The sequence below is a fragment of the Manis javanica genome, chromosome 18, assembly GCF_040802235.1.
Source record: "Manis javanica isolate MJ-LG chromosome 18, MJ_LKY, whole genome shotgun sequence".
Lineage (NCBI taxonomy): Eukaryota > Metazoa > Chordata > Mammalia > Pholidota > Manidae > Manis > Manis javanica.
In genome coordinates this window covers 7,517,004-7,536,336 of record NC_133173.1, presented here as the reverse complement: position 1 = coordinate 7,536,336, position 19,333 = coordinate 7,517,004, and the positions used below count along the sequence as shown (strand labels likewise).

At 40.0% G+C, this 19,333-nt stretch overlaps 1 protein-coding gene across 12 annotated transcripts in view; it reads left to right on the top strand.

Annotated features, from left to right (window-relative positions):
* The window catches only part of AKAP13 (A-kinase anchoring protein 13), a 291,101-nt gene that overhangs the window by 65,753 nt on the left and 206,015 nt on the right, over positions 1-19,333 (top strand). For all 12 annotated transcript variants that reach the window (XR_012127222.1, XM_073227249.1, XM_073227241.1 and 9 more), the window contains one exon: positions 5,839-5,882. Coding sequence is in view for 11 of the 12 variants with exons in the window: in XM_073227249.1 (XP_073083350.1) it covers positions 5,839-5,882 (44 nt within the window). In the remaining variant the exon portion in view is untranslated. The remainder of the gene's footprint in view (positions 1-5,838; positions 5,883-19,333) is intronic.

The window sequence follows — 19,333 nt, the reverse complement described above, 5'->3', positions numbered from 1 at the left end:
AATTGTGCATCTTGAAGGATTGACTGTAGCCCAATTTTAGCAGCATCCCTGGCCATGGAAATTCCCTTGAAACACATTCTGCCATGGAAGTACCCTGCAGGTAAAAAAAAATCCGGTTCACATTTGGCTAGTCTCAAGTGGTTGTCTTCATTCTATTGAGACTGGGCGTGATTTGCACATCTTTTTTTGTGGATTTGGGAGCTTCCCTATTGGGAATGACAAAAATCATGTCAGTTGAAGTGATAGGTTAGTCAGGCATGGACAGCTGGTCTTTAGGAAATAGCCTGAGGTTACCAAACTAACAGATTCAAGAGAGTTTGCTGTGTAATTCCTGATACAGGGTTGGGCCTGTGATTCCCCTTCTCTTCTTCAGGGATATTTCATTAAGAGTGGAGCACCTGTTTGGGGTTTCTCTCATGTAACGTGTGGGCTAAAGAATAGTAGTTTGACTTATGGTTACATATATATGGGTGCAGACATTGTCATTTTAATTGCTTCCTTTTACTGGCTCTAGGAAGCCTTAGTAAAGATTGTACATTTCTTCAGTCTGCACATTTAGAGGAAGGTGTGCAAATTTTTACTGATTTCCAGTTCAGCTGTGATACACAGTATGACAGGGAACTTAAAACAGATGTTTTGTTTATAATGTTTTCATCTTGATTACAAAAGTAGTATCTGCTCATTGTTTGAATAGTTATGATTAAAAAACAGATAATTTAGGAATGAGAATTCCCTGTAACCCTCAGAAATATGTACACTTAACATTTTGGCATTTGTTCCTCCGGATTCTTTTGGTTATATTGTTATGTTTTAGAATTGTAATTTACCCACCAGTGTGTTTTAAGACAGAAATGCATCTTCGGGTAAGGTGCCTTTCATTTAATCATTTATTATTTTCAGAGTATTTTACATGGTAGTCTCCAGTGGGAGCCAGAAACTCTGCAAGGAGGAAGCAGTGGCTTCTGTTGTGTGCCCTGGCCCTGGGCCCCAACAAATCTGCTCAGATGGTCTCTTTTAATTCCTCCGCCGACTCCACAGAGTAAGCACAGACGCTCCTTATACACGTAAGGAGACGGAGGGTTAGCCGAGTTAAATGACATGTTCAAGTCATGCAGTTAGTCAGAAAACTTGGGATGCCCAGCCATTTAATTTGATTTCTTGTCTGGGGAATATTGTGTGGTACCCTGTGGCTATAGTGTATTGAATATCTTTTCTGGCTGAAAATATCTTTGAGATCTACAGAGCTGTTTAATGGGGACACACTGCTTCTTTGGCTTAATAAGAGGTATTCTGTTAGTTTTTAACCAGGAGTTGGCACTCTGTGGCCCACTGGCTGAATCTACTTTGCTGCCTTGTTTTGTAAATAAAGTTTTATTGGAATATGGCCATACCCATTCACTTACATATTTCAGCTGAGACCATGTGACCTGCAAGCCTGAAATATTTGCCATCTGGTCCTTTGTAGAAAATGTTTGCTGATCCCTGCTGTGGACACCAGTGTTTAATTTGGGTGTGTGATTTTTTTTGTAGTTTCTGAGGTTTTACATTCATTTGCTCAGGCACATTGTTTCGTAGTAGTGCTTTCTGTCTCTTACTGTGCCCAAACCAATTGGCAGGACATACCTCCTCATGCCTGAGTTTCTACGTGATCCTTTATGGGACTGAGTTTCTACATAGCCCTTTGCAGTTACTGTGAATTGCAAGAAATTCCAAAACTTTTGCTATTGTTAACCTTTGTAGGTACTGCATACCCCAAACAGGTGCATTCTGATGATGTGCACATTGCACACTGTGAAGAAAAGGCTGATGATAGTTTAAATTACAGTGCAGGAAGAGAAAGGCCACGGTCTTTGCTTCTCTAACCAGCAGGACCATGAGACTACTGTGGGTGTCTTGGGAGAATATAGATTTATATCGTTGAGACTGTTGAATTAAAATTCATTAAGTCTTGTTTGAATGTAAAGTGAATGTGTTACTTTTCTACAACGATGAACTATTAAATTTGTTTTCTTTCAGAGTTTTGAAGTAAAATGCAAAATGTGGGAAGAATAAAAATACTCAGTTACTGTGCTTGTTATTATTTCATACCCCTCAGATTTACAATTCCTCAGAACCCTACCTGGTTACTACTGAGTGGCAGATTTGGTGAACATACTTAAAACTGTATCATCTAAGTCTTTGAATTTTGATATTTCCTTTTCTTTATAGTCTTTCAAATGGCATGCAGTCTTTACTGTCCCACTGTGCCTGTCATGATGTGTTTTACTTGGGTTATGTGAGTAATCCCAGAAAACTTTTGAATTTTCTCAAAGTCATTGACTAGGTTACAGGGTAAAGAAGAAATAGGGTTTTCTCTCTTAAAATTCCTTCATGATATCATTGGATGGACATAGTGCATTCAAAAATTTTTGATTTTTGCAAGTATAAAAATCAAACGAATATTCATATTTGACCTGATTGTTTATAGTTCATAATGCGTGATCAAAACGGAAAGTTTCTGTGATGAATGCCCTTGTACTGTTCACCATGTAAGAATTTATTCACTATTTAAGAATTCGTTCACCATGTAAGACCTTGTTCGTTATGCTTCAGAAGATTGGAGACTGACGAGAGTTAGGCTTGAGATGGATAATGATTGTACATTGAGCATTGACCCCCCTATACTGAATTTTATTGTTGTTAACAACCATTTGATCAATAAATATGAGAGATGCCCTCTCAAAAAAAAAAAGAAAAAAAATTTTTTTGGATTTTTGGAAGGCTCAATCAAAAGCCTCTTGACAAGCCAAAGACTTTAAATTGGTCTTGGAGTAAAGGTTTGGTTTTAAAGTGCATTTGCTCTGACCCAAAGATGCCTTTTTATAATATGCTCCTTTAATCACAGTTCTCCAGTTTAAATGTGTGAAATAAGTTAAAGCATTACCCACAGCAAGTTTTTTGACGACTTAGCATCAGAACTCTGAGTTCTGAGTTTTAGGGCCAGATTGAAGGTCTGAAACACCTTTCACTAGTTACCTGTGTTACCTGTTTTCTTAGTCTCTTTCATTTTTTGGGTGAATGTCATTTCAGAGAGACCTTCCCTCTGAACTGTATTTAAAATGCTATCCTACTCACAAGGGTATCCGATCCCCCTTTTCTGTGTATTTTCTCCACAGAATTTGTCACAATCTGAAAGTCATTTATTTGAAGGTTTTATGTATCTATGTTACTCCTAGAATATGCTCAGTGGGATTTTTGTCCGTTGCTCCTCCTGTCCCCTCAGTGCCTTGAGGACCCTTGCCTGTGCAGGATAGTTGAATGACGTTGAAAGTCAGGCAGGGTCTATAGTGTTCGTGGAATGAGGGCTTGGAGGTAGGGCAAGTCAGTGTGCAGACTGGGGTCGTTAGCAGGAGGACCTCTTATGATATTGGGGGGAAAGCACCAGACTGGGTTTGAATCTGGGCTCTCCCACTTTTTGGTGTTGGTGTTAAATAATTTAATCATTGAAAGACTAAATTTTTTTCACCATTGAGATGAGGAAAATAGTATCTTTTTATGGAGATTAAACATGATATTGAATATAAAGCTCTATAAATGTTAGTCCTCTCTTTCCCCTTGTGTATCAGCATTGAAGCAGCTTAAAGGCAATATGAATTTACTAATCTGTTGCTTCTGGGGTCACTGCCTTGATGACTTTTGACAGATTTATTCTTTGAAAGCTTGTGTTCCCAGGATAACAATGACCTGTCTCTTCGACCAGTGTGGGAGGACAGACACTCTGTCATCCCTCTTTAATCGTCATATCAGAACAACTCATATGGGTTCTGTCTTTGAAATAGGTTTAGATGAGTTCTTGATTCCAGACAGTTCAGATGGCATCAACCCTTCCTTAGAGCCCTGTGAATTTGACCATCTCTTTCATCCAAATGCAGTGGGAGCTACTCAGATCAGTTGATGTTTTTGGTCGTTACACATTTATCCTGTTTCTTGGCAAATCAAAAAACATCAGAGGGCTGGTAAGTCAGTAGTTTGTCTCTGTAGATTGCTCGTTCTTTATGGATTATCAATGTATGAATTCCTGTTTTGGTTTCCCCTGATATTTCTTCTGCTTGTGACAACAGGAACATTTCAGAAGTTAGCTAAGGCAAATTGAATCTTGAATATATAGGTTCCTTTTAGTTCTTTGTCCCAGGCAAGTCTGAACATGACCTGGAAAGCTGATTAAAAGGCCAGGGAGCACGGTGAGCTTTATTTTAAATTAAATGGATATTTAATTCATTGAGAAAGTACTCAGGCATGTCAGTCTTTCTTTTCTATCCATGCTTGCTTTTTGAATCAGATGTGCTGGAAATCAATTTTTCTACTGAAGAGTTGGTTATTGCTACATTTCTCAAGATCAGTTTGCATGGTGGATTTTTGCAGGTAATTTTAGGGCAGGTGTCTAAGGGCACAAAAATCATTAAATAAAGACAGGCAGGAAGGAAAGAGTGCCATGGCTGGAAGGTCTCTTATAATGTAGGAAGAATGAACAAGGATGAGTGTGGAGGTGCTCAGTCAATGCTGGGGAGCCACCAGCCTGTCAGCATCTTACGCCTTTGTCCAGCAGAATGAATCAAAGCCTATGGCCTGCAACTGGTTGGAGATGATTGGGTTTAGGGGCCTGTTTATAGATCCCCCACTCCCCATCTGCACCGCCAACCCCCTCTCCGCAAGTGTGTGTGAACCGTGTTTTGGGAGGGCCTATGTGTGAACATAACCTGACCAAGCTGGCAGATCTGTGAGGATTTTACTACTGAAAGCATTCGCATACTTAGGTTATGCGTAGTTGTTAAGGCATTCATTGCTCTTTATTCTGAATACCTAGTCATTGATAACCTGCTATTTGTGGTTTTTGGATTTCAATTCATTGTTAGTGAGGTTTTTGTAATCTGATAGGACACAAAGTAAGTGATTTTATCAAATTTTTAAGAATGTATGAATGACATTTCTGTACCTTTGTTTATATTGCTGGTTAGTATGTGCCTTAATTTAATCCACTTAGTATTATGAGTAACAAACTACCTTAGATGAAATTACAGTGCAATCCGTTGGTCTGTTACTCTGACTTTTATGAGCGTGGGATCAGCTTATACTCAAATTTGTGATGTTTGGCAAAGTACCTGCCATTTTGGAGTCCATGATTCTGCCCCATGGTATTTTAGCTTAGATGAAGTTCCTGGTCAAAGCACCACATTGAACTTTTAAGAGTATGCTATTTTTAATATTCAGGAGTATATTTACACACTCCTGAAAGTCTTCTGTAAAGTTCTTGCTAAGATTTTGGTGAGAATTTATTTCATGAAGGTAACAGTAGGGAATCAGCTATTAATTCCCAGGAGGTGGTAACTGGTTGGTTCGGGGAGGCCTTTGAGGGAGGGGCAGAGGGGAAGAGAGCTCTAGGGTCCTCTGCCACCCTCTTCCCAGCAGCACCCTCCTGAGACTGGGAGGAGGCTCTGGGTCAGCAGCATTTTGAGAATTGGGGAGATTATGTAAAAGCATAACTGAACATGAACGAGTTTGCTTTGCTAACTGCTTTTAGTATTTTGTTGGTTGTTGAAACAACTTCTGTGACAGTGAAGCCTTTGTCTTTATTTTTTTATTGGAAAATCTCACTTAAATGATTAAATCTGGGATGCAAGGAGCTTTGCAGTCACTGACCTTCTTGCCTTCCTTAAACTCTAGGGGGCACCGGGTATCCAGTAATCTCAGATTTCTGATTGTGTTCTTGTAGCTGTGCTTATCTAGGACTTCAGGTGGTTTTTATATTTTTGCCAGTAACTTTTGATTTCATCCTCATTTAATTCTCCTTTTCTGTTGCAGTGTCCTGGGTCATGAAACTTAATCCACCACAAGCTCCATTATATGTGAGTACATCGTGAGATTTCATTTTCTATTGAGCCATGCTGTTTACTTATTATAATAAACACAAAGATGCTCTCATGTGCTTATCAAAGGAATTTTTAACCATCTGTATATCTACACTTCAGAAGTTGAATTGGATTTAATAAATACTCAGTTACTAATATACGCATGGTGCTGAGCTGAGAACAAATAATACTGTTAAGACTTGAGAGGTGAGCTAGTCAGGTGAAAAGCTACACTTAAAAACAGTTACATTGCCCTGCAAAATGATACTGGGGCTTATTACTTTTACCTAAGTGCATTTCTGTGAAAGTAGTAAGGAAATCTTCCCACTGCCATTGACAGTTGCTCAGTGTCGCACCTAGGTGGCAACTCTGTCATTGGCAGGAATGCCTTTTACTTTAGGACTGAGTGAAGGGGAAGCTACATCATCTCCTTAAAGTCAGGGAATTATACATGAAATGTGTAAGTGAAGGAATCAAGGCTGGAAAAGGTTACGTCTAGGTGACTTTCTGCTTTTAGATGTTAGAGGGAATTCCTGAACTGGGGTGGTGAACAATGCATATTGGGTGAGGAGGCACCTTTATCTCACAGATAAAGCCAGAGGGGTCAGTGGATGCCTGGTTGGGATGGTTTGGGGAGAGTGAGGAAAGTTTCACTGGTGGGACAGCACTTAATCCCTTCAAGATTAAGGAGCGCTTGTTTGGGTGAAAAGACCTCAGACTTTGTTCATGACACAAGGCAGATGATCGAGGGACGAGTGGCATGAGCAGTGTTGGGGGAGTGGTGGGAGAGTGGGCGCTGGACAGGGCGGCCAGCGGAATTTATGTGGAGTGGTGAGAGGTAGGTCTAAAAGGTGGTTGAAACTCAGTTAAGAAGGCAAACCAAGTTTTTATTTTGGTTTTATTTTGTGACCACTGAGGAACCCTGGATGGTGTTTAACTTTAAATCTCAATTGATGTGTTAAACAAGGCTGTATTAATAATAGTCATATTCTTTTCTAACATAGAATGTTCACATGATCACTCCACTGCATAGATGATTTTTTGTTAAATGAACATGTAAAGAAAAGTGTATGTTCTTTAAATAAGATATTTATGTACTTTCTTTCCAGACTGCCTGGATTCAGTTTATTTTGTCCATTGGGTTTGCACATGAACTGAATACCTCTGACTTTTAAAAACAGCTTTATTGAGATAATTCACACACCATAAATTCACCCATTTTAAGTATATGATTCAGTAGTTTTTAGTTATATTCACAGTTGTGTAATCATAACCATTATCTAACTTAGGAATATTTTATCACCCCAAAAAGAAACCCATACCCATTAGCATTCGCTCCCCATATCCCCCCACCTCCTAATCCCTGGCAACCACTTGTCTACTTTGTGTCTCTGTGGATATTCACGTAGCATAATGTATTCAAGAACATGTTAGAACAAAAGCAGTTACTCATTTTTATTGATGAATAATACTCCATTGTATGGATATATGCCACTTTTTATTCAGTCATCAGCTGTTGGGCATTTGGACTGTTTCTACTTTTTGGCTATTATGAATAATGCTGCTGTGAAGAGTGATTGTTTTGTAGGCATACATTTTCATTTCTCTTGGGTATATACTTCAGGGTCCAGAGCTTGGTTACATGGTAACTCAATGTTTAACATTTTGAGGAGTTGCCAAGCTGTTTGCACAGTGGCTGCACCATTTGACATTCCCACCAGTGATGCTTGGGGTTTCAGTTTCTCCATATTCTTGTTAACACTTGGTATTAATTGACTGTTTTGATTGTAGCCATCCTGGTAGGTATGAAATGATACCTCATTATGGTTTTGCTTTGTATTTCCCTAATGGCTAATGATTTTGAGCATGTTTTCAGGAGCTTATTGGCCACTCACCTGTCTTTGGAGAAATGTCTATTCAGATCCTTTGCTTATTTTTTATTGGGTTATTTGTCTTATTTATTGAACTGAAAGGGTTCTTTATATATTCTGGATCAAGTCCCTTATCAAATGATTTGCAGAAATTTTCTCCTATGGGTTATTCCTTCGAAGCAAAAATGTTTTTAGTTTTGATATCCAGTTTAGTTACTATTTATTTTATTGCTTATACTTTCGGTATTTTATCCAAGAAGTCTCTGCCTAACTCAAGGTCATGAAGATTTACTACGTTTTCTTTAGGGGTTTTAGAGTTTTAGTGCTTACATTTGAATGTATGGTTCTAGAGTTGATTTCTGTTTATGTTGTATGGGAGGGATCCAGCTTTATTCTTTTCCATGCAGATAAATCTAGTTGGTACTATTTGTTGAAAAGACTGATTATTTCCCATTGAATTTTCTGGAGCTCTTGTTGAAAACTAATTGATCATAAATGTAAGGAAAAAATTTCTGAACTCTCAGTTTCCCCTTCCTTTAGGTCATCTTTAGTCTCTTTACATGATTTATAGTTTTTAGAGTACTTCTGTGAAATTAATTCCTAAATATTTTATCTTTTTAATGCTATTATAAATTATGTTGTGTTCTTAATTTCATTTTCAGATTATTTATTGCTGGTGTATAGAAATACAATTAGGCTGCACTTGGAGAGCTTGCTTCTTGGCAGGTGCCGGGCAGCTGAAATAAAGGCTCCCTTTTTATAATCTACTTTTCTGTGAGGACCTGTTTCCTTACTCCTGCTCCGGCATGCCCGATCTGAGACCCATAACATTTGGGGGCTCATCTGGGATCAGGCATGACCGTTGAGCAGTTCTTTTGAGACCTTGAGATTGCTGACCACCCGTGGGGTCACGGGTATCAGCGCGTCCTCAACTGTCAGTTTCTAAGGAGCCATCGGGAAATCCTCCAGAGTCACTGTTTTATTACTACTGCACTAGTAAAGAACTAGATTTCAGATCGGGAGCCAAGATGGCCGTGTGAGTAGGACAGTGGGAATCTCCTCCCAAAAACATATATATTTTTGAAAATACAACAGATAAAACTATCCCTAAAAAAGAGACCAGAAGACACAGGACAATAGCCAGACTACATCCACACCTGCGAGAACCCAGCGCCTGGTGAAAGGGGTAAGATACAAGCCACAGCCTGGCGGGACCCGAGGCCCCTCACCCCAGCTCCCGGTGGGAGGAGACGAGTCGGAGCGGGGAGGGAGAGGGAGCCCAGGGCTGCTAAACACCCAGCTCCAGCCATCCAGACCAGAGCGCAGACACAGTGCATGCATGGGGTGCTGGAAACTAGGGAAATAGGACAGTAAGACCTGTGAGCGGGTCCCAAAGCCAGCGACCCTGTGACAAAGAAAAGCGAGTGCTTTTTGAAAGTCTTAAAGGGACAGGGACCCCACAGCTGGACAGAAGCATCCCAGGTCACAGTCTAGCAGCTGGAAATTCCAGGGATCTCCGGGCACACTAATCCCCTGGGCAACAGCTCTGAGACCCCTCACGGAGGTAAACAGCCAAACAGTCCCCCGTCCATTACCCCCTCCAGGGCACCACCATAGCAGAGCAGCAGCCTGAGGCTGGTCACGCCCACAGCAAGGGAGCTTCTTCCATACCAGTCGGGCAAGATACAGAGACCCAGTCTACATGCAGTTGCCCAACACAAGCCACTAGGGATCACAGTTGTTCCAGTAAAGAAAGGCCAGGAGCCAAGTGGAAAGAGTCTTGACTCTCCCAGCTGACAGACAAGTCAATAGCTCACCATTGTACCTATCAACATGAAAAGGCAAAAAAATTTGATCCAGACAAGACTAACCCCGACAGCTTCGACATCTTCTACATCTTCCCCTGAGAAGGAACCTGGGGAGATAGATTTAACCAGTCTTCCTGAAAAAGAATTCAAAACAAAAGTCATAACCATGCTGATGGACTTGCAGAGAAATATGCAAGAACTAAGGAGGGAGACAACAGAAATAAAACAAGCTCTGGAAGGACTTCAAAACAGAATGGACGAGATGCAAGAGACCATTAATGGACTAGAAAACAGAACAGGAACGCAGAGAAGCTGATGCAGAGAGAGATAAAAGGATCTCCAGGAATGAAAGAATTTTAAGAGAACTGTGTGACCAATCGAAACAGAACAATATCCGCATTATAGGGGTATCAGAAGAAGAGAGAGAAAAAGGGATAGAAAGTGTGTTTGAAGAAATAATTGCTGAAAACTTCCTCAAACTAGGGGAGGAAAGGGCCTCTCAGACCACAGAGGTACACAGAACTCCCATGACAAGGGATCCAAGGAGGGCAACACCAAGACACATAATAATTAAAATGGCAAAGATCAAAGACAAGGACAAAGTATTAAAGGCAGCCAGAGAGAAAAAAAAGGTCACCTACAAAGGAAAACCCCTCAGGCTCAGGCTATCATCAGACTTCTCAACAGAAACCCTACAGGCCAGAAGAGAATGGCATGATATACTTAATGCAGTGAAACAGAAGGGCCTTGAACCAAGGATACTGTATCCAGCACGACTATCATTTAAATATGATGGCGGGATTAAAACAATTCCCAGACAAGCAAAAGTTGAGGGAATTTGCCTCCCACAAACCACCTCTACAGGGCGTCTGGCAGGGACTGCTCTAGATGGGAGCACTCCTAAAAAGAGCACAGAACAAAACACCCAACGTATGAAGAAGGGAGGAGGAAGAATAAGAAGGGAGAGAAATAAAGAATCATCAGACCGTGTTTCTAATAGCTCAATAAGCGAGTTAAGTTAGACAGTAAGATAGTAAAGAAGCTAACCTTGAACCTTTGCTAACCACAAACTTAAAGCCTGTAATGGTAATAAGTACATACCTTTCAATAATCACCCTAAATGTAAATGGACTAAATGCACCAATCAAAAGACACAGAGTAATAGAATGGATAAAAAAGCAAGACCCATCTATATGCTGCTTACAAGAGACTCACCTCAAACCCAAAGACAGGCACAGACGTAAAGTCAAGGGATGGAAAAAGATATTTCATGCAAACAACAGAGAGAAAAAAGCAGGTGTTGCAATACTAGTATCAGACAAAATAGACTTCAAAATAAAGAAAGTAACAAAAGCTAAAGAAGGACATTACATAATGATAAAGGGCTCAGTCCAACAAGAGGATATAACTATTATAAATATATATGCACCCAATACAGGAGCACCAACATATGTGAAACAAATACTAACAGAGTTAAAGGAGGAAATAGAATGCAATGCATTCATTTTGGGAGACTTCAACACACCACTCACTCCAAAGGACAGATCCACCGGGCAGAAAATAAGTAAGGACACAGAGGCACTGAACAACACACTAGAACAGATGGACCTAATAGACATCTACAGAACTCTACATCCAAAAGCAACAGGATACACCTTCTTCTCAAGTGCACATGGAACATTCTCCAGAATAGACCACATACTAGGCCACAAAAAGAGCCTCAGTAAATTCCAAAAGATTGAAATCCTACCAACCAACTTTTCAGACCACGAAGGCATAAAACTAGAAATAAATTGTACAAAGAAAGCAAAAAGGCTCACAAACACATGGAGGCTTAACAACACGCTCCTAAATAATCAGTGGATCAATGACCAAATCAAAATGGAGATCCAGCAATATATGGAAACAAATGACAACAACAACACAAAGCCCCAACTACTGTGGGATACAGCAAAAGCAGTCTTAAGAGGAAAGTATATAGCGATCCAGGCACACTTGAAGAAGGAAGAACAATCCCAAATGAATGGCCTAATGTCACAATTATTGAAATTGGAAAAAGAAGAACAAATGAGGCCTAAGGTCAGCAGACGGAGGGACATAATAAAGATCAGAGAAGAAATAAATAAAATTGAGAAGAATAAAACAATAGCAAAAATCAGTGAAACCAGGAGCTGGTTCTTTGAGAAAATAAACAAAATAGATAAGCCAGACTTATTAAGAGGAAAAGAGGGTCAACACACATCAACAGAATCAGAAATGAGAAAGGAAAAATCATGACAGACCCCACAGAAATACAAACACTTATTAGAGACTACTATGAAAACCTATATGCTAACAAGCTGGGAAACCTAGGAGAAATGGACAACTTCCTAGAAAAATACAACCTTCCAAGACTGACCCAGAAAGAAACAGAAAATCTAAACAGACCAATTACCAGCAAAAACATTGAAGCGGTAATAAAAAAACTACCCAAGAACAAAATCCCCGGGCCAGATGAATTTTCCTCGGAATTTTATCAGACATATAGAGAAGACATAATACCCATTCTCCTTAAAGTTTTCCAAAAAATAGAAGAGGAGGGAATACTCCCAAACTCATTCTATGAAGCCAACATCACCCTAATACCAAAACCAGGCAAAGACCCCACCAAAAAAGAAAACTACAGACCAATATCCCTGATGAACATAGATGCAAAAATACTCAACAAAATATTAGCAAACCGAATTAAAAAATACATCAAAAGGATCATACACCATGACCAAGTGGGATTCATCCCAGGGATGCAAGGATGGTACCACATTCGAAAATCCATCAACATCATCCACCACATCAACAAAAAGAAAGACAAAAACCACATGATCATCTCCATAGATGCTGAAAAAGCATTCGATAAAATTCAACATCCATTCATGATAAAAACTCTCAACAAAATGGGTATAGAGGGCAAGTACCTCAACATAATAAAGGCCATATATGATAAACCCACAGCCAACATCATACTGAACAGCGAGAAGCTGAAAGCATTTCCTCTGTGATTGGGAACAAGACAGGGATGTCCACTCTCCCCACTGTTATTCAACATAGTACTGGAGGTCCTAGCCACGGCAATTAGACAAAACAAAGAAATACAAGGCATCCAGATTGGTAAAGAAGAAGTTCAACTGTCACTATTTGCAGATGACATGATATTGTACATAAAAAACCCTAAAGACTCCACTCCGAAACTCGGAATTCAGCAAAGTTGCAGGATACAAAATTAACACACAGAAATCTGTGGCTTTCCTATACACTAACAGTAAACTAATAGAAAGAGAAATCAGGAAGACAATTCCATTCACAATAGCATCAACAAGAATAAAATACCTAGGAATAAACCTAACCAAGGAAGTGAAAGACCTGTATCCTGAAAACTATAAGACACTCTTAAAAGAAATTAAAGAGGTCACTAACAAAATGGAAACTCATCCCATGCTCCTGGCTAGGAAGAATTAATATCGTCAAAATGGCCATCCTGCCCAAAGCAATATACAGATTCAATGCAATCCCTATCAAATTCAACAGCATTCTTCAATGAACTGGAACAAATAGTTCAAAAATTCATATGGAAACACCAAAGACCCCGAATAGCTAAAGCAATCCTGAGAAGGAAGAATAAAGTTGGGGGGATCTCACTCCCCAACTTCAAGCTCTGCTACAAATTCACAGTAATCAAGACAATTTGGTACTGGCACAAGAACAGACGCACAGACCAGTGGAACAGAACGGAGAGTCCATATATTAACCTAAGCATGTATGGTCCATTAATAAACGATAAAGGAGCCATGGATATACAATGGGGAAATGACAGTCTCTTCAACTGCTGGTGTTGGCAAAACTGGACAGCTACATGTAAGAGAATGAAACTGGGTAACTGTCTAAGTCCATACACAAAAGTAAATTCAAAATGGATCAAAGACTTGAATGTAAGTCATGAAACCATAAAACTCTTAGAAAAAAACATAGTCAAAAATCTCTTAGACATAAACATGAGTGACCTCTTCTTGAACATATCTCCCCGGGCAAGTGAAACAAAAGCAAAAATGAACAAATGGGACCATATCAAGCTGAAAAGCTTCTGTACAGCAAAGGACACCATCAATAGAACAAAAAGGTATCCTACAGTATGGGAGAATATATTCATAAATGACAGATCCGATAAAGGATTGACATCCAAAATATATAAAGAGCTCACACACCTCAACAAACAAAAAGCAAATAATCCAATTAAAAAATGGGCAGAGGAGCTGAATAGACAGTTCTCTAAAGAAGAAATTCAGATGGTCAACAGACACATGAAAAGATGCTCCACATCGCTTGTCATCAGAGAAATGCAAATTAAAACCACAATGAGATATCGTCTCACACCAGTAAGGATAGCTGCCATCCAAAAGACAAACAACAACAAATGTTGCCGAGGTTGTGGAGAAAGGGGAACCCTCCTACACTGCTGGTGGGAATGTAAATTAGTTCAACCATTGTGGAAAGCAGTATGGAGGTTCCTCAAAATGCTCAAAATAGAAATACCATTTGACCCAGGAATTCCACTTCTAGGAATTTACCCCAAGAGTGCTGCACTCCAGTTTGAGAAAGACAGAAGCACCCCTATGTTTATTGCTGCACTATTTACAATAGCCAAGATAAGGAAGCAACCTACATGTCCATCAGTAGATGAATGGATAAAGAAGATATGGTACATATACACAATGGAATATTACGCAGCCATAAGAAAAAAACAAATCCTACCATTTGCAACAACATGGATGGAGCTAGAGGGTATTATGTTCAGTGAAATTAGCCAGGCGGAGAAAGACAAGTACCAAATCATTTCACTCATGTGGAGTATAAGAACAAAAGAAAACTGAAGGAAGAAAACAGCAGCAGAAGCCCAAGAATGGACTAATGGTTACCAAAGGGAAAGGGACTGGGGAGGATGGGTGGGAAGGGAGGGATAAGGGCAGGAAAAAAAAGAAAGGGGGCATTACGATTAGCATGTATAGTGTGCGGGGGGGCACGGGGAGGGCTGTGCAACACAGAGAAGACAAGTAGTGATTTTACAGCATCTTACTATGTTGATGGACAGTGATTGAATGGGGATGTGGGGGGCACTTGGTGAAGGGGGAGCAAAAATATGAAAAAAAAATAAAAAGAAAAAGAAATACAATTAATTTTTGTATACTGATACTACAACCTACAACCTTGCCGAACTTGTCTGTTGGCTAATAGTTTTTAGTGGGCATGTCATCTGAAAATAGAGATAGTTTTCTTCCTTCCCAATCTGGATGCCTTTTATTTCTTTTTCTTACCTGATTGCCCTGAGTTGAGCCTCCAATACAATGTTGAATAAAAGTGCTGAGAGCAGACCCTTGCCTTGTTTCTGATCTTAAAGGGAAAGTATTCAATCTTCCAACATTAAGATTAAGTATGATGTTATTAGCTGTGGATTTTTTGTAGTTGCCTTTGTCAGGTTGAGAAAGTTCCCTTCTATTCCTTGTTTGAGTATTTTTATCATGAAAAAGCATTGGATTTTGCCAAATGTTGAGGTGATCATGTGGGTTTTTTCTTTCATTCCAGTAGTGTGGTGTAATTACATTGACTGGTTTTGAATGTTAAAACCAACCTTGCATTTCTGGGATAAATCCCATTTGATCATGTCGTATAATCCTTTTGATGTCTGTATGTCAAGATATATTCTATGGTTTTCTTCTGATGTCTTTGGTTTTTGCCATTGAACATTTTTGATTAGGGAAGTTGATATAATTAAGTAGTTGTGGGAGGCAGAAGAATGGCTCCCCATGTGTGTCCACATCTTAATTACCAGAATCTATGACTATTAGTCTTACATAGCAAAGGGGAATTCACAATTTTGATTAACTAAATCATCTTGAGATGGGAAGCTATCCTGAATTATTTGGGTAGCCCAGTGTAATCTCAAGGATCCTTATTAGGAGAGAAGAAAATCATGAGTCGGAGAGAGTTGTAGGTGCTATGAAGAAAGAAGGATGGGGTCATGAGCCAAGGAATGCAGCTTCTAGAAGCTGGAAGAGGCAAGGGAATAGTTTTTCCTTAGAGCTTCCAAAACTAACAGCCCTGTGGACATCTTTATGTTAGCCCAATGAAAGTCGTTTCAGACTTCTAACCTTCAGAATTGTAAGATAATAAATTTGTGTTGTTTTAAATATGCCTCCGAGTTTGTGGTAATTTGTTGTAACAGCAATAAGAACTGAATACAGTAGTAATTGGGGAAAATGAATTGGTGGTAGTGTGAGAGACAGGTTAGAATGAGAGAGTCGAGGCAGAGAGATCAAATAGAAGCTTTGTGATTTTGCTGTCCTGGAATCTGAGAATTTAGAGCTAGTAAAGACCTTTAGATATTATCTTCTTCAACATCTGCATTTTAGAGATAAGGAAGTGAGTTAGTTCTAAAGATGATGAGATAAGGTGGCACAGCCAATCAGTGGTAAAATTTTTCTTGACTTAGTCATAGAAACCACGTAAAGCTTGTTAATAAGCTTAAAGCTTCATTCTGTTAGGGAAAAAGCTCTTTGGAGATCAGTTCTGAGATATATTCTTGAAGTAAGGGCTTTGTATATGATTGTGTGTTTATTTGGGCAGGCTCTACTGAAGAATATTTTAAACTTAAGATTTCAAGCATGTCTCTCAGCAGTAACATTTAATGGGGAAGTTTGTTTTCCATTTTTTAAAAGAGTGACAGTGTATTTCATTCTTTATGTGTTTCATTAACTAAGTTAGGTTGCACAGATTTATCCTGTTTTGGTGAAGAAGAGTATCTGTTATACACAGTCCATTGGAAAGAAGGCTAGTTCTCTGCCCCTTGAGAAAGGAAAATGAGCAAAAGAACAGAAAGTGTGTGTTGAAGTTTTCCTTTTTAGTTTATATTTGGGATCTGCTAGGAGTGAGTATCATCAGCAGAGGAGAGGAAACTGCTAGTAAATAAGGAAGAACACTGGAACGTGAGGAGAACGTATCTGTAAAAGTTAAGAAAAATAGGCTGCATTTCAAATAAGTATTTTAAGTAGTCTTTGAATAAGGATGTGTCCAGAGTAAATTACAAGTTAAAAATGTAAGAAAGATCCCCAGCTGTACCCATGGCAGTACTGTTGAATACTTAAATTAAGCTGTTTTAATGAATTATTTTTGATGCAGTCATCAGAGTGGCATGTGAAGGACACTGACTGGCCTGCAGTTTCAGAGACCAGTAGCTTGCCCTGGCTGTGTCTCGGTTCTCTTGTCTGTCCCCTTTGATCGCAGCAGTACCACTTGTGTGTTGGGCAGCCAGCTGCATCACCAGGTCGATACTTCTCCCAGCCTCCACAAAGGTATTGATTATTGCCAGGTGGATTGACAAGAATTTCAGTATCAGTGCCATTGGGTGGTGGTGATAAACACTTTGACAAGTTCAGTACTATCCTTCTAGGTGATGAGGGCCTAAATAGTTTAATGGGCATAAAATGAAGAGGCGGTGTCAGATGCAAGAAATTTTAAAAGCAGCAGCAGGACGAAAAGCTTTATTAGATGCAGGGATTATTAGATACGGGAAGTGAGAGAAGAGAATGAAGGACAGCTGACTGAGAATTTGAGCAGGAGTGATGGCTGATGCCGCTGCCAGATAAGGAAAAGAAAGAGGGTGGTGAGTTTTTCCTCAAAACATGTTGAAGGGCATATGGATGTTCTGCTGACAGCTGGAGATGTGGGCTTGGAACTGTGGAGCAAGAAGTTTGGTTTTGAAGTAGAAATAGTTTAAGTCATCCAAGAAGTTTGTACTTTTGACTATGAGAATAGATGAGAAGATAAAAAGTGGATGGAATTAGAAGAGTGGACTATGGCAGAGAAGGCAAAGTTGAGTCAAGAGGAGCATCAGAAAACTGGGTGGCATTAGAACCTTTCTCATTTTATTCCTGAAGTTCTTTAATTTCAGTCACACATTCGGATGGGAAGTGAATTTTGGGCTGGGAGCTGGGGAATTCATTCTCGTGTTCAGGTGCCTGCTTCGTGCCAGGCCTTGTTCAGGATGCTGGAGATGCAGCCATGAGGACATCAGAGGGGTCCCTCCTGTTGGGATATTTGCATTGGAATGGGGAGAAGGCAGACAACTGAAAACATGTTGGGTGGAACAACTTTATGAAAATAAATAAAATGATGTTCTAGTGCCTGACTAGGGGCTGCTTTAGGTGGGTGGTCAGGAAGGGCCTCTGAGGGACACATCCATTGAAGCTGAGACTGAGTGCCCAGGAGCTGACCGTGTGAAGATGCCAGCACAGCGTTTGAGCTCAAGCAGTAAGTGGGCAAGCCCTGAAGTGAAGTCTAGCTGATAGGTCTGAGGAGCAGAAAGAGCATGGACTATGGACTGTCCTTCTGGCAGAGTTGGAGACTTAGGGGCTGAGGAAAAAGCCTGATCTTGTAGGGTTTCACCGAGGACCCTGGGTGCTCTCCTGCCTGCGCTCCTTCCTGTCTGAATCCCAGCATGGCGCTGTCTACAGGTGTATAAGTGCTGGAGACTTTAGAGCCTCCCATGGCAACTTAGGGTCAAGTGAGACCTCTGAGGGGTAATGGGATTTTTCCTAACGTGGGGCAGACTAGATTTGTAGGTTGTTTAAACGCAGCATTTTAGATTTACCCACTTGAGGAAAATAGTTTGCATACTCTGTAGCCGACTTTAAGATGCATGCTTTTTATATAAATTGGATATATTTGAATTGAGGAACATTTTTTAGCAGATTTGGCTCTTATCAAAAGAGTGTAAAAAATGTTTTTATATTTCATGGCTAAATTGCTTCCTGGGAGTAAAAAACAACATATTTTCAAAACTTGTATTTAACCCATTTGTGAATCTAAATGTATGATATGTTGTAAGAGTGGTCCTTTCCCTTTCTGGTTTTCTGTGACTATTTCTCCTACTGGTGCAACACTCTTTTGCATCACTGATGCCAGGGTTCTTGTTCACAGAGTGGAAGAATGAACTTGGCAAACACTCAAGGTAGGAGAGCAAGGCAGAGGCTTTTATTTAGAGGTAAAGGCAGAGGACAGAGCAGACAAGAGAGCCCCAGGGTGATGTGCTGTCTAGGGGTTTTCTAGGTGGTTGAGACACAAAGTGCTAGGGATACAGACCTGCTAAGTGGTCCCAAAATGTTTATCTTTGAAGAGACATTAAGTTTCTTACTGGCCTTTCCAATTATTTACAAGAAATTTGCTGCTCTGATTTCTTCCCAGGATAGCTGCTTCCTGGTCTGGGAGCCTATCACTCAAGACTGCCTGCTTTGCTCCCAAGGTGGGCTGAGTTATTGTCTGTATATTTAAGGGTATGTTAAGAAACTTCTTAACTAATTGGTTTTTAAAATGCAATTTTATCTTCAACATGGGGTCTTTCCTGTTTTTACTGTGTTGTTTTGGGCTTGCTTGCTGTATCAATTGTGCAGGTTGCAAATCACTTGATAGGGCTGGAGGAGGAAAAGCAGCACCTGGGTAAAGTAAAAAAAAATAAGCTGGGCCCCCCAGCAGGCCAAAGCAAATCCCACAATGAATTATGTTGCTTTGTTTTTTTCCGGAGGCCCTCACCCTACTCTTAAGTCCACTGTCCCTGTCTAATCACCTATATCCTTGTAGATGACAACTTCTGAAGAACAAGAGCTCACATTATTGTAGTCCTAGCTGAAAAAGCACGTCTGCCTTTGTCATTGGGTTCTGAGTACCTTGTGAGGGTAGAAGAAGCTGC